The sequence below is a fragment of the Myzus persicae genome, unplaced genomic scaffold (genome assembly GCF_001856785.1).
Source record: "Myzus persicae strain clone G006 unplaced genomic scaffold, MPER_G0061.0, whole genome shotgun sequence".
Lineage (NCBI taxonomy): Eukaryota > Metazoa > Arthropoda > Insecta > Hemiptera > Aphididae > Myzus > Myzus persicae.
Genome location: NW_019100651.1, coordinates 20,963 through 35,297, shown reverse-complemented (window position 1 = coordinate 35,297; position 14,335 = coordinate 20,963). Strand labels below are relative to the sequence as shown.

Genomic DNA, 14,335 nt, shown 5'->3' with positions numbered 1-14,335 from the left:
AAACAACACACTCTGTATTATATATATTATAAGCAAATTATTCACACATTTCACACTGTAGTACAGCAGACGCTGAATAGGCATTTTATATTTCTATAGCATATTCGTTATATGTACTAGCCTGTAGGACGATTAGTCGTTGTTTTATATTACGCATCGGAGCACTATAGTTATTCATATCAATTATAGATATTATTATTATATTATTACATATTATATCCGATCTTATATTTATTTACCTTTAGCTTCTGTATATCTGTGTACTTCAACAGTTATTTTAAGTTATTTTAAGGTATATCTAAATATCTACTACTACATCTATAATTTTGATAGTTTTAAATTAGTTTGAATTATATTCAAATCATCTTTAATTATTAACTGAAAATATTATAATATAATTTATATTTACTATTATTGTCTATATTTATGTATAAAAATGTATTCATCATTACATACCTGTATCTATAAGACTATAAAATAGTACTTATTATGATTAGGAAATAATTACTCCCGGTGATTATTACTGCTGAAATAAAGGGAAGTTAAAATATATAGTATGTGGAATAACCAGGGTCGCAATTTCAATAAAAGAAGGTCGGGGTGCTGGAGCACCTTTATTTTTTTTCATATTATCTTATGGTTGTGGATGCCTACATAATGACTATTAAAATGAAAATAAATATGAAAAATATTGGGGTTGCTAAGCAACCCCAAGCACCCCCCAAATTGCGCCTATGGGAATAACCACCGACTACCTTAAGAAATAATTTCTCCCTGCGATTATTACTCCCCCAGTAAAACTCGCCGGAAGTTAACATCACCGGCCACGCCGGTATTAATTATTACCAATTTCACTTTCGATTTGGATATCGATTTCTGTTTATAACGGTATTCAAAATCAAAGTTAATCGGTTCAATTTATTATCTAAGCTTTCCTTGAATAATAAAAATAGATCATGTTTATTTTAAACATTTATTTATGTTTTTGTAATGGGTAAGTTCAAATTTTGAGGATATGGATAGGAATTCAATAGATTACGTAAATAAAATTATCCTCTCATAATTTTTTTTATTTATCAAAATATATCTACAGAGTGGACTTATACATCAATAAACGATTACAGCAGCAGAGGAGTAGTATTGTTCAAACAGAGCCTCCTTTAAACACGAAAAAAGACCTAAGGGGTTTGCTAGGTCAGCTAAAGCGCAGATTTTTTGTTGTAAAATATAGTCAACTAAAATGACAATGTATCTAAAAACATTTTTTATTTGAAAAAATATGTACAATTATCAATAATGAAATATACTCGTATTAAATACAAATAATTGCAGCTCAAATAGTCTCTATTTGTGATGTATACCCAATAAATATATACCCGACACCCGCACATACTGCATACCGTATTAACTAATGCTTGCAAGCTAATCTACTCAAGTAACAAGTAATGTCTTGAGTAGCAGAGTAGCTCATCCACACCTAAGATTTTAATAAAATCAAAGTCAACTATTATATATTTTGTGAGATTCTGAGTTTTTTTAGAACCCAAAAACCACCCACAAGTTGAGGGGAACTCTCAATTTATGAACGACGAGCCATATCGCGTTAGAATCCGAAGGTTTATGTCGGTGAACTCGTAGGATTTGATTCACCCATGGGTTAATGAAAACCACAAGATTAATTATATTTGTTATAGAAAAGAAAGGTGACGCTACTTAATGTAATGGAATAATAAGATAGGGTATTTGAAATAATAATAAGGTATTTTTATATATTTTACATGTCAAGTATAAGAAAAAAGACATTTTAAATTGTGGCGCATGACAAGTACAAAGAAAAGGATAATATACATTTAAGCACATGGCAAGTCTTTTCTTAATCAGAAAAACTTAAATAATTATGTTGTATATGTGTCATGTGACTCCACAGGATCTAAAGACCACGGGGTTACCAGTCGTAGTATGCCAAGCGCATCTTTTGTTTGTCTTTGACTTTACGTCAATCCAAAAATAAGATTTTGCCATAATATACTATGTTTGAATACATTAAGATTAAGAAAAACCGGAGAAATAAGGGAACAGAATAACAAAGAAAAAGAAAGGAGATTATTACATCTGAGTTACGGAGGACCCCTGATACTACGACGATATATTGAGCTGGTTGCAGCTGTGGTTGGCAGCTTTGCCAGCCACGGGCCCACGCGGTTGCGCTTAGCCCACCATTAGCCCAGTCGAATTAGACGAAAATAATGCTTCAGTTCGGAAAAAATCCCATCAAGCTGAAATTTGGCATACACCTGTATAATGTCGTCATAAACAATGTGTAAAAAGTCGACCACGAAAGCACGTACGCGTCAAAGGTTATTCGAGGTCAAAGGTCATGAAAATAGCCTTTTTTTTTTAATATCTCGCTTGTTGCTGGTCATACGATAAAATATTTCATACAAAAGTTGTAGAGAAGGAAATTTTCTATAAAAAAGAAACTATGATATTTTCACGTAAGAGTTATATTCTTTGAGCTAGAAAGCCTACAAAGTACATACTTTTAAAGAAATTTGTTTTTTTTTCACTAAAAAAAACAGCCTTTGCGTTATTATCTCGCTTTGAGCTTGTCGTACAAAAAAATGTTTCAAATAAAAATTGTAGAGGAGAATATTGTCTACAAGATGGGTTTTTTAATATTTATATTATGTAATTTCACTTGCAGTATTCACCATTTAGAAAATTACGATTACATAACGATAATAAAAATGCATTTGTTTATGCATGTCTGGATACCGGGCGGCTGATTGTCTGTGGACCACAGACTGTGGTACAGCATGTGGTTCGTATATATTATATGATGATATATAATATTATATACTATATGTTTCAATGAAAATGTTAGGTTAGGTTGGTACTCCCTATTATTTTTTAACAATACACGTTGCCCGGGCAGCAGGTGTGAAACTTATGATTGTATATTAAATAAATATATTCAATATTTGAAAAATCATTTTGGGTCCAATATAGTAGTTGTATTTGATGGATATGGCAATGATTGTAAAAACATAAAGGCAATGGAACAGTGTCGACAATGTGAGTCAGTTATTGGGTATTTGGAAGTTGTATTTAATGATTCTACTATGACAGTACCTACAAAGCAAGAAACATTTTTTTCAAATAAATTAATTCGTACGCTATTGCAAAAATTGGAAAATGTTAATATTAAGTCAAGATAAGCTAAGGATGATGCTGACGTACTTATCATAGAAACAGCAATTGAAGAGGCTCAAACTAAAAATACAATAATTGTTGGAGAAGACGTGGATCTATTAGTTCTTCTTATTTCACGAACTACGCCATGCGAACAAGTTTATTTATTAAAACCTGGGAAAGGAAAAGTTGAAACAAAAATATATTCACCTGATTGCATGGACCACTACAATTATGGTAGAGATATAATCTTGTTTTTGCACGCTGTCTCTGGATGTGATACAACGTCTACTTTTTTCAATAAAGGAAAAGTAAATGTTTTAAAACTATTTAAAAAACGTCCAGATCTTACCAAAATAGCAGAAATATTTAAAACAAAAAACTGTCCAATCGCAGACATTTTTAAACATGGATCGCAATTCATTTTAGCCATGTATGGTGCTCCAAAACACGAGGACTCCATTGATAATTATAGGTTTTTGACTTTTGCCAAATTGACCAGAAATAATAAACCTGTCAAATTATCATCACTCCCACCCACAACTAGTGCCACCCAACAGCATCTACTTCGTGTGTATTATTAAATACAAGTGTGGCTGGATAACACATTAAATCCTGAACAGTGAGGGTGGGATATGAATGACAATATTTTGGAACCTGTCACTACATTATTAACACCCGCACCTGAAGAATTGTTGAATATGATTTTTTGTAATTGTACAAAAGGCTGTAGTACTAACTGTGGGTACAGAAAAATAGGAGTTAGCTGTTCAATTATTTGTGGACATTGCCGTGGTCAATCATGCTTGAATTCAAGTTCTTCAAATGGTTTGAATGAAAATATAGACGACATAGACGATCTTTATAAATATGAAGGCATAAACCCACTAGCCTGTTTGGCTGAAGAAAACGACGCTGACGAACACCAAAATAACGAAGAACAAGACATTCTAATGCAAGACATGCCATCATATGATGAGTAAACCGAGAGTTGAGTTAGTAATTAAAATATTATAGTTAATCACTTTTTAACGATGTAAATGGACTAGGCCTATAGGGGAAACCATGTAAAAAAAAAACGCGCCCAGCTTCTACCTCAATGGTGGTGTGGAAATGAATGCATTTTTATTATCGTTATGTAATCGTAATTTTCTAAATGGTGAATACTGCAAGTGAAATTACATAATATAAAATATTAAAAAACCCATCTTGTAGACAATATTCTCCTCTACAATTTTTATTTGAAACATTTTTTTGTACGACAAGCTCAAAGCGAGATAATAACGCAAAGGCGTTTTTAGGGAAAAAACAAATTTCTTTAAAAGTATGTACTTTGTAGGCTTTCTAGCTCAAAGAATATAACTCTTACGTGAAAATATCATAGTTTCTTTTTTTTAGAAAATTTCCTTCTCTACAACTTTTGTATGAAATATTTTATCGTATGACCAGCAACAAGCGAGATATTAAAAAAAAAAGGCTATTTTCATGACCTTTGACCTCGAATAACCTTTGACGCGTACGTGCTTTCGTGGTCGACTTTTTACACATTGTTTATGACGACATTATAAAGGTGTATGCCAAATTTCAGCATGATGGGATTTTTTCCGAACTGAAAATCTAATTTGACTGGGCTACATAGAGATATCGGTGTCTGTTGAAGAAAGAATGATAATGAACTGACACAAAACAATATTCTGGCGAACAACTTCCACGAGGTTGTGGTATGAAAAAAGAAGTCCGGCAGATATGACTGATAAACATGTTTCTGAGTCAGCAGTCGTGGAAAAAGCCGTTGAGTCGTCGGAGACGGTGTCCGGTCGTAGACCGTTGTGGCGTAACTCGTCGATGGAGAAGGTAGGTCAGTGTCGTCACGTCGGGAACTTTTGTATACTTTTACATATTGGGGAGCAGGTTTCCTTGTAGGCATGCGGCGGCGGTCGCGATAGCGACGCGCAATGGTGTCGCGGGGCAGCCAGCTGCGACATCGACGCGGTAGACACTGCTGTGTGTGGGGGTCGGTGGGCGACTATTGCATAACATTGTTGTTGTTTATAATAATAGCACGATGTAGATAAAACGGTGTAGTCACTCGAGCTCAAAAGTGTGTCCATATCTGACGGCACTTTGGTTTGAGCGTCTTCCGCCAGGTAGCACTAAAAAGACCGATCAACAACCGGCTGCTATAGAGAAGGCCGTATTGTAATGCCGTTTTGCGTAATAGCCAAGTTTTAAAATTTCAGACTTCAGTATTCAATATTCATTCAAATTTATAATAAATACAATCAAATGTGCACTTTATAATATTATAATTTATAATACTATTTAATATTATTGACGTAAAAATAATAACTAAAGTGAAGAATGGAAGGATTCTCTATTCCTCTCTCGAATGCATTACTTTGCTACCTAATTAGTTACCTTTTTCTTTGTTATTTTTTTCCTTAAAAATAGCTTAATAAATCTAACAATTTTAATATATTTTTACTGTTGATTAAACTAAAAAACAACCCAGGGACATACAGATAGGTGTAGATATGGGGGTAGATACATAATATTATGTACAACTAGTATATTGCTATGGAAAAAGATTCCTTCAATTCAAAAATTCTGAAATTATAAGAAACCCCAAAATATAATTAAATTACATTTTATATTATTGATATAATTAATAAATTTATGTAGTAGCATCATTAAGTACAAGTAGTGTCTTACTCATTCGGTGAATTTTGTTCTTGTACTATTTTAATTTCATCTAGGTCACTTGTTGATGCATTACAAACCCTTTTTTTTATTTCTTGCCTATTTTTTGGTGCCGGTCTTTTTGTCCCTACATTTGAAAATCGTTCTGGTAAGCCTAAAAATATTGTCGGAATAGAATTTTCTCTCAATGCCAGCGTATTCGTTCAATGTATTTAATTGACCCATCAGGGATTTTACACTCATATCTTAAAAAATCATCTTCTTTAAAATGTAAACCGCAAACTACATCTTTTATGAATAAGTTTCTATCTTTCCGTGGTATTTAATTATTCCATACAGATAGTAAGTCCTGCAAGATAAATAATTTTAAAACGTACATGTTTATACGAGAATACCTGTATTAGTTGTTATGTAGCTTTTTATATATATATTTATTTTGTTTTTGTTATTATTATTATTTTTTTTTTTGTCTTTCTAGTTATATTTTTATTTATCCCTTTGTTATTAGTTTAATATGTGTCAATTATCATGTAATGTTTTTTTTCTTGTTAAAGGGCGTATGTCCGTTGATTATTAATAAATAAATAATTTAGACTACATATTCAAACATTGTATTTGTTACTCTTATTAAAAATATAAAGTCTCTAAGAGATAACTTAGAATGTAAGGACCCTAGAGAATATTTGATTTAAATGACATAATGCAAACATTAAATTTGTATTAAAAATCAGACTGTTCTTTATTATTGATTTTTTGTATAATTAATTGTATATTTAATTATTTTAGTATTAAGTTATATACCTACTTATATGTATTGTATAGTTTTCTTTTGTCTTAAAAAAAATGTTATATAAAGATCAGTAGAATAATAAAAAAAATTTGTGGACGCAGGCTTCCTCTTGGTGGTCAATGTGTTAAGTTTCGTTAGAGGCATGTTACAGTGCATAATTAAGTATACAAAATATTATTATAATTTAAAACAAAACAATAACTATGGGTAAGTGTTACTTGTGGTGGATGGAATATGGCTGGTACATTCTTCCCTGCTGCTTTTTTTATTTTAGTATTACTTAAGTAACCAGACTTGCATGCGGGAACAAAACATTTGTTGGGCATATTAATTAGCACAATATGGAAAATATTTAAAAATAATAATAATTTTTATTAGTTTTAGGTAGGTGTGGATGGTTATATTTCTACTATAGGCAGTGTATATAAATAAACAATGTTCATCAATATGTTAATAATATGTATATTATTCAAAACAAATATACTTAAATAGACAATATTGCTTATAAAATATTTTCAAATCGGCCTTCTTAGCTCTTCCTGGTGGACAATTCTGTAACTAAACTGCCGTAAAAATGGTACTCATTTATTCTTCATACGTATCATTGTTAGTGACTACACCGTTTTACCTACATCGTGAATAATAGTATTGATTATAGCGCGTTCGTAATATTTTATTTATTTTTATTTTATTTTATTTTACAATACGGGACGAACCCTTTAATACATGAATATAATAGTATAATAATAATAGTTTTAATAGTTTATGGAAACGTGGCTCAATATCAGAGAGAGAATGAATGGTCAGTGTTGGCAATGCGCATAAGACGGATGATCGGTGAGTTAAGATAGTAGTGTGAGGAAGAGAAAGGTATATGAAATGGAACAGATGATCGTGTACAGCGAGAGGGGACCTTCAATGAGACACGGGATAGTAATTCAGGACTATCAATTTTAGATGTAAGAAGATTGAATAGAAATGTCAGGTTAGCTGAAAGACGACGATCGATGAGGCTTTCTAAGGAAAAGAGGCGTTGGATTGGCGTGTAATCGTGAGGTGGACAGACTATCTTTAGTTTGTAGCAGCTTGACGGAGGAATTTTCTTTGAACCCTTTCTATCATGTTACGTGCGGAAACAGTGGACGGGTCCCAGAGGACGGAACCATACTCAAGGATGGTGCGGACTAGGGAGCAAAAAAGAGTTTTTAGAGGGGAGAGCAAGTGGAAGTCAGAAGAGACACGGTTTATGAAACCAAGCAGTTTAAGAGTCTTACAACATATTATCTGAATATGCATATTAGGGCACAGGTTCCGTGTGAGAGTAAATCCTAAATCCTTTACATAATTATTACAGGTTGTTAAAGCGGTATTGTTTACGGTGTAAATATGTTCGATTACAGCATTAATACGACTAAAAGTCATTACTGAACATTTAGCTATATTAAGAGCCAGCCCCAAAGATTCACCCCACGCAACTAATCGCTGAAGGTCGTTATGAAGAAAGTGACAGTCAGAGATGGATTTTATGCGGAGAAAGATTTTCATATCATCAGCAAAGATAAGAAGTTTGGCATGCTGGAGGACGGAGACCGCTGAGTTTACGAATAGGGCAAACAGGAGTGGAGAAAGAACAGCACCTTGTGGTACACCTGAGGAGGGAGTAAAGCGGTCCGAAGAGGTGGAATCAACAGTTACCCATTGGATCCTATTTGTAATGTATGAGCGAAACCAGGAAAGTAATGGTTCACCGATTCCTATGGAGTCTAGAGTTGACATAAGATGATTGTGATCAACACGGTCGAAAGCCTTGGAGAAATCTGTGTAGGTTACATCTACTTGGCAGCTATCTCGAAAAGAATCATATATATATGAATGTAGACTAAGGTTACAAGTAAGAGTTGATCTACCAGGACGGAAGCCATGCTGCTCATCAATTAGGATATGATTCAAGGGTGAACGAATTGAATTAAGAACAAGCGTTTCAAATATTTTGGATAAATGAGGGAGGATAGTTATGGGACGATAGTTTGAAACATCAGTTGAATCACCAGACTTAAGTATGGGTCTAATAGAGCCAAGTTTAAGTGCAGACGGAAAAATACCCGAGTCAATAGAACGCCTAAACAATAACCATAACGGTTCAGCAAGAACAGATCGAAGTTTGTATAAGAAATCACCCTGGATACCATCAGGACCAACAGACTTAACATTGCGAAGGGAACATAAGATTAAACATTATATTCATGTATTAAAGGGTTCGTCCCGTATTGTAAAAAAAAAAAAATAAATAAATAAATAAAAATAAGCATTTGTAGACGTCACTGATCGAAAAATAGGAATTAGGCGGGAGCGGAAAGAGGTAGAATACATAATAATAAGTAAAAAATCGACCTTTTACGTAATAAGGATAATAATGGGGAATTAAAGAATAATAATTTTATTAAGGAGGCCTACAATTCTGCGACGTTACAATTTATATAATATTAGTTTGGCTCCAACCAAAGTTAGGTACCTATATACACTGAATTTATACACTATACAAGGGATGGCCAAACCACGGCTTGAGTTTCAAAATTTTTAACAATATAATAATATCAACAATAATATACAATAATATCTATCATTTTTCTGTTCTTCATATTATTTTTCATAATACTATGCGGCTTCACGGCTATCTTAAACCAGGGGTACGATACTCCGTGAATTGGTCGGATCGGGCGATTGTGGCCTTGAAAATGTACTAAAGTAAACAAAATCTGAATAATGAATACTGAATGGTAAACAAGCCGACCGCTCAGTGTACCCAGCCTACGTGGCAGTAAAAGTTTACTTAATACTACTTTGGGTCTAACTTCACATTGGTAAACGTTTCCGTGTTTTTCGGAGATTCAGATTTCAGATCATAGGTAAACAAGACCCCAATCAGCTGATCGAGTGTCGCTTATACATTGTTCTATGCTTAAACACTGGCCACTCCTGCACTATACAGTTTACTGTTGGCATCGTTAGAGTCAAAATTCTGGGTTAAAAAAAAGATATTTACGAAAAATTGCCTGTTGTTTATTTTTTCAATCGGGAAAACGTTAGTTCACGGCATATACTACCCACGTATATTTAGTCGAAGTCGTAAGTGTTGGCGGCACAGAATTCTTATCTCAACCGTCGTACTGCACTACAATCAACCATCAAATATCAATGTTATGAATTTATAATAAATGTATAGGGTAAAATTAAAGGAGCCGTCACACAGACGCTAATAAAGCGCATGTTGATGACAAAATATAAATACATTTACTGTGGTAACTGACAATAATTTTTAATCTTCAGTTGAGTCTATTTTACCTTGTGTCTGCACCGAAGCCGCTCCTGCTTTGGAATCGCGATTAGCGGCAACGACTTGCGGAGTGTTCGGGACGGGAACAGGTTACCTAGCTATATATATAAATTTATAAAACATGAACTTTCATTGGGCGCAGTGCGCAATATGTATATTTTACAAAATAATGATAATTATAACTATACGACGCCCGGGCAATATACGCGCTACAATTACAATAATAATAATAATACCAATGAAATTATATAGTATAAAGGGCACAACAAATGCGCAATATGCAAATTAATACAAACACAAAAAAATTGAAGAATAATAATATCCAAGATACCGCTGGTGCCTGGTCACAACTGGTGGCGGAATCCCACGACGAAGACGGATATCGATAACCATAGTTTGCGCAACCCCGCGAATTCGCCAAATCAAATTGTAGATTGCTCGACTATGGTGAATCCGCTGACCTAGTGATGATACAATGTCACGAGCCACACGAGAACTCCGCTTTTGAGTCTAATATAATATATGCGAAAGTGCGAGCACGAGTAGTTACGTGCGACGGGTGATGTTGGGGAATCAAACCCGCACACAGTATCAAAAAGGTTGTCGGTCGACACACGACGACAACGTGGTACAACAAAAGCGACCGACACCCACGGTCACGGCGAACTATACCGGACGGTGGTGGTAAAAAGACAAAAACGACGACGACGGACCGCAGAACAACCGGTGGTCAGTGACGCCGGTCGCCAAAAGTTCGCGCAAGCGCACTTCGTCGTCGTAAAACCAGCGGGGTGACCAGACAGGTGTCACACGGACACACTGCTTGTCACAGGCGCAAAAACGACTCTGGTTCGAACACCTTGTGAGTTTGTTGAGAAAGTTTTTGTACAAGCATAAAAAACCATAACAAATCAATTTGTATAGATAGGTAATATATTATTATTGATGATAAATAGTCAATACTAGTAGGTACGTAGTTAGGTTAGGTTAGGGGAATTAAGAAATGTACCCATTACCAATCAAATTTAAAAAATATGTATTTAAATATGAAATTTTTTTATTATAAATTGCATTTTACTGCATATTACTATTATTATTTTTTAATTGTTTAGATAATAAAATGAGTCTGATTATGTGTGTACCTATAACCTGTATTTATATTTTATAAACTGCATATTTTTTACTATATTTTCATTGATAATCAAATAAAGATCTGGTTTAATATATTTACACAATTTTCTAATTTGTATTCTAAAATTATAAGTACCTAATAACATAATAATCTAATAAAAATATTAATTTCAAATGAATACGTTTTTTTTAGTTTAAAGTATACTTTAAGTACAACTTCTTCGTAAGGCCATAAAATAACCTAAACTAACAGCAGTTTAATAATAGGCTTAAAAAATGTAGAAATACAACCATTATGTTTATGTTAAAAGTTGATAGTATAATTAGAGTCAAGTTAACATTGTTTACGCAAGCCGTCGTCAATCTCGTGCCGCTATCAGTGTTGGCGACTCTACCTGTTGGCCGCCGACTAAGCTTGCGTATTCCCCTTTCCGCCCGACGTGTTATCGGCCTGGCTGGCTGTTTTGCTTGTTGTGCCGGCGCGCCAATGTTTTTACAACTAGTTGCCCTATCTCCCTTGCCATCGGACGTCGTTACCTTTGACGGTTAGATTAGGTTCTGGAGACCTTGTGGGTGTTAAGTGTTGTTTCGACCTTTTTATTGCGCCGGTCTGTATTCACGCTGTGGCGTCGCGAGTCGTAAACAACGCACCGTGAGCCACCTGGGTTGTTTACAATATTACAGTGAATATAGGAAAGGCCCATGTTCTGGAATGTTCGACAACTATCTGATTAGAGTAATATCATTGTTATTTGTTGTATATTTTATTTATAGATTTTTCCGTATGATATTGCACATTTTTGTCGTAAGAAATTGAATGGCATTGAAAAATATGAAGTTCTTGTGCATAATTGGATACCTGATATAGACTTCAAGTTTCCGACTTCTGGCAAACGAAATTTGAAATTTCAGCATTCTTGGTTACGCTCATTTGTGTGGTTAGTGTATTCTGCTGCAGAAGACTACTGCCGTTATTGTGTCTCGTTTGGATCAAATTCTGTTGGAAAAGGGGGTCATCAGAACACAAATTTATTGGTTCAGACTGCGTTTCAAGATTGGAAGAAAGCACTTGATAATTTTAGAGAACACAAAAAAAAAAATATATCACCTTGACGCCATGGAGGATGGACAAAATTTTAAGTTGATTTACGAAACCCGGAAGAGTGAAGTGATCAGCGAAATTGACAAAGGGCGAAAAATACAACAACTTGAAAACCGAAAAAAGTTAATTCTGAACGTCCGAGCCGTTTTGCTGTGTGGCAGGCAAGGATTATCATTAAGAGGTCATCGAGATCAGAACTCTTTATAATTGAAAATGCCTGTAGAAAATGACGGAAATTTCAGAGCGTTACTTCGTTATGCCCTTGACAGCGGTGATCAAGGTTTGGCCAATCATTTAAATACTGCTGGTGCTAATTCAACATATTTAAGCTTTCGCATTCAAAATGAAATAATTGATGCAGCAGGGACACTAATAAAGTCGAATATTGTGCAACGTGTAAACAAATCTGGATATTTTCCTGTCATTGCTGATGAAAGTACGGATGTGAGTGGTATTGAACAGTTTTCAATATGCGCTCGATTTGTCGATAAAACTGACGAATACAAAATTCGAGAAGACTTTTTGTGCTTTATTCCTGTTGAGACGTTACCGGAATGGGGCTTGCAAATACGATGGAGAACATTGGCATAAACTTGGTCAATATGAGAGGGCAAGGTATGTTAATAATCATTAGGTTATAATTTTATATATTATGTTATGTTATATTTTTTTTTATAAAAATGTTTAGGCTATGACGGGGCGTGTGCAATGAGTGGACAATTCAACGGCTGTGCTGTCAAAGTTCGAGAACTATATCCGGAAGCCATTTACGTCCACTGTGCTAATCATAATTTGAATTTGGCCATAACACATGTGTGCAAAATATCGTTCATCCGAAATTGCATTGGCACAATTAAAGAGGTTGTAAATTTCTTTCGTCTATCTAATAAGGCAGGTCTAGTTTTAAAAGAAAAAATTCGAGCGTCTTGCCCAAGTGCAAAACAAATACGTTTCTTAAATTCTCCGAAACGAGATGGGTTGAGCATTTGGACTCACTCAGTTTGTTCAACGATGTATACGAATATATCTGCTTATCGTTAGAGTACCTGGATGAAAATAATTTGAAAACCATCGGAGTCAAACCTCATGCCCTAGCCTCATCCATACAAACACCACAATTTATTATAGCTTTAACAGTAATAAAGCCGATTTTCCGCATAATGAAAAATCTAAGTGTGTTTTTACAAAAGGAAGATTGTGATCTTAGCTTATGCATTGATTATGCAAATAATGTATATGATGAAATCAATGAGATGCGTCGTGATTCGGACTTGAAATTTAAAAGCTTGTATGCAGCAGCAAAAGAAATGACCGACAAAATGGATATTAATTTAGCATCTCCACGGAATGTTGGAATACAGAAGAACCGAGACAATTACGAAGGCGGTCCAGAGGAATATTTCCGTCGGTCCATTTTTCTTCTTTTTTTGGACCACTTATTAATGCAGGCCTAAAAATAAGATTTCTTGAACACCGGGAACTACTGTCAAAAATTCAAAATATTCTCCCGACTAAGTGCTCTGAGCTGAATACAAAAGAAATCAGTGAAACGGTAAATACTTTTGCAAAATAATGGCCAAAGACATCAAGGGATCTACTGATGATTTTATAGCTGAGATGATCATGTGGCACAGGTAACAAAATATGTAATTTCTTATACACAAAAATATTGTTTGTGATCTACATTAAAACATACAATTCATTGTTGTTTCAGACATTGTTTAAATATGTCAAAAGATAAACGGCCGAAAACATTTATTGAGACTCTCAACAATTGTAATTCTGCATTATATCCATCAATACAAACATTTTTGCAGAATGATGCAACTCTACCCGTTTCTGTGGCAACAAGCGAACGGTCTTTTTCTTGTCTTCGTAGATTGAAACATATCTGCGCAAAAGGACTGGTGAGGAGTGATTAAATGGATTAATGCTATTAAACTTATGCAGAGACTTGGAAGTGACTTGTGAAGAGGTCATTGATATAATGGCAAAAAAATCGAGGAGTATAGACCTTGTTTTATAATTTAAATTGAATTGACAAATTTTCTATCAATCTATGATAATATTATATTGATATGTAATA

At 34.2% G+C, this 14,335-nt stretch overlaps 1 protein-coding gene and 1 pseudogene across 1 annotated transcript; both read left to right on the top strand.

The window, feature by feature from the left end:
- Nucleotides 1-12,462: 12,462 nt before the first annotated feature.
- On the top strand, nucleotides 12,463-12,840 carry LOC111039073. The gene has a single exon (XM_022322370.1). The coding sequence runs from the start codon at nucleotides 12,463-12,465 to the stop codon at nucleotides 12,838-12,840; it is 378 nt and encodes a 125-aa protein (XP_022178062.1).
- A 716-nt stretch (nucleotides 12,841-13,556) lies between these two features.
- On the top strand, nucleotides 13,557-14,275 carry LOC111039053 (annotated as a pseudogene).
- Nucleotides 14,276-14,335: the final 60 nt, after the last annotated feature.

Excerpts from the sequence above, each read along its gene's own strand:
- LOC111039073 (XM_022322370.1), top strand. The coding sequence starts at position 12,463 with ATGCCTGTAGAAAATGACGGAAATTTCAGAGCGTTACTTCGTTATGCC.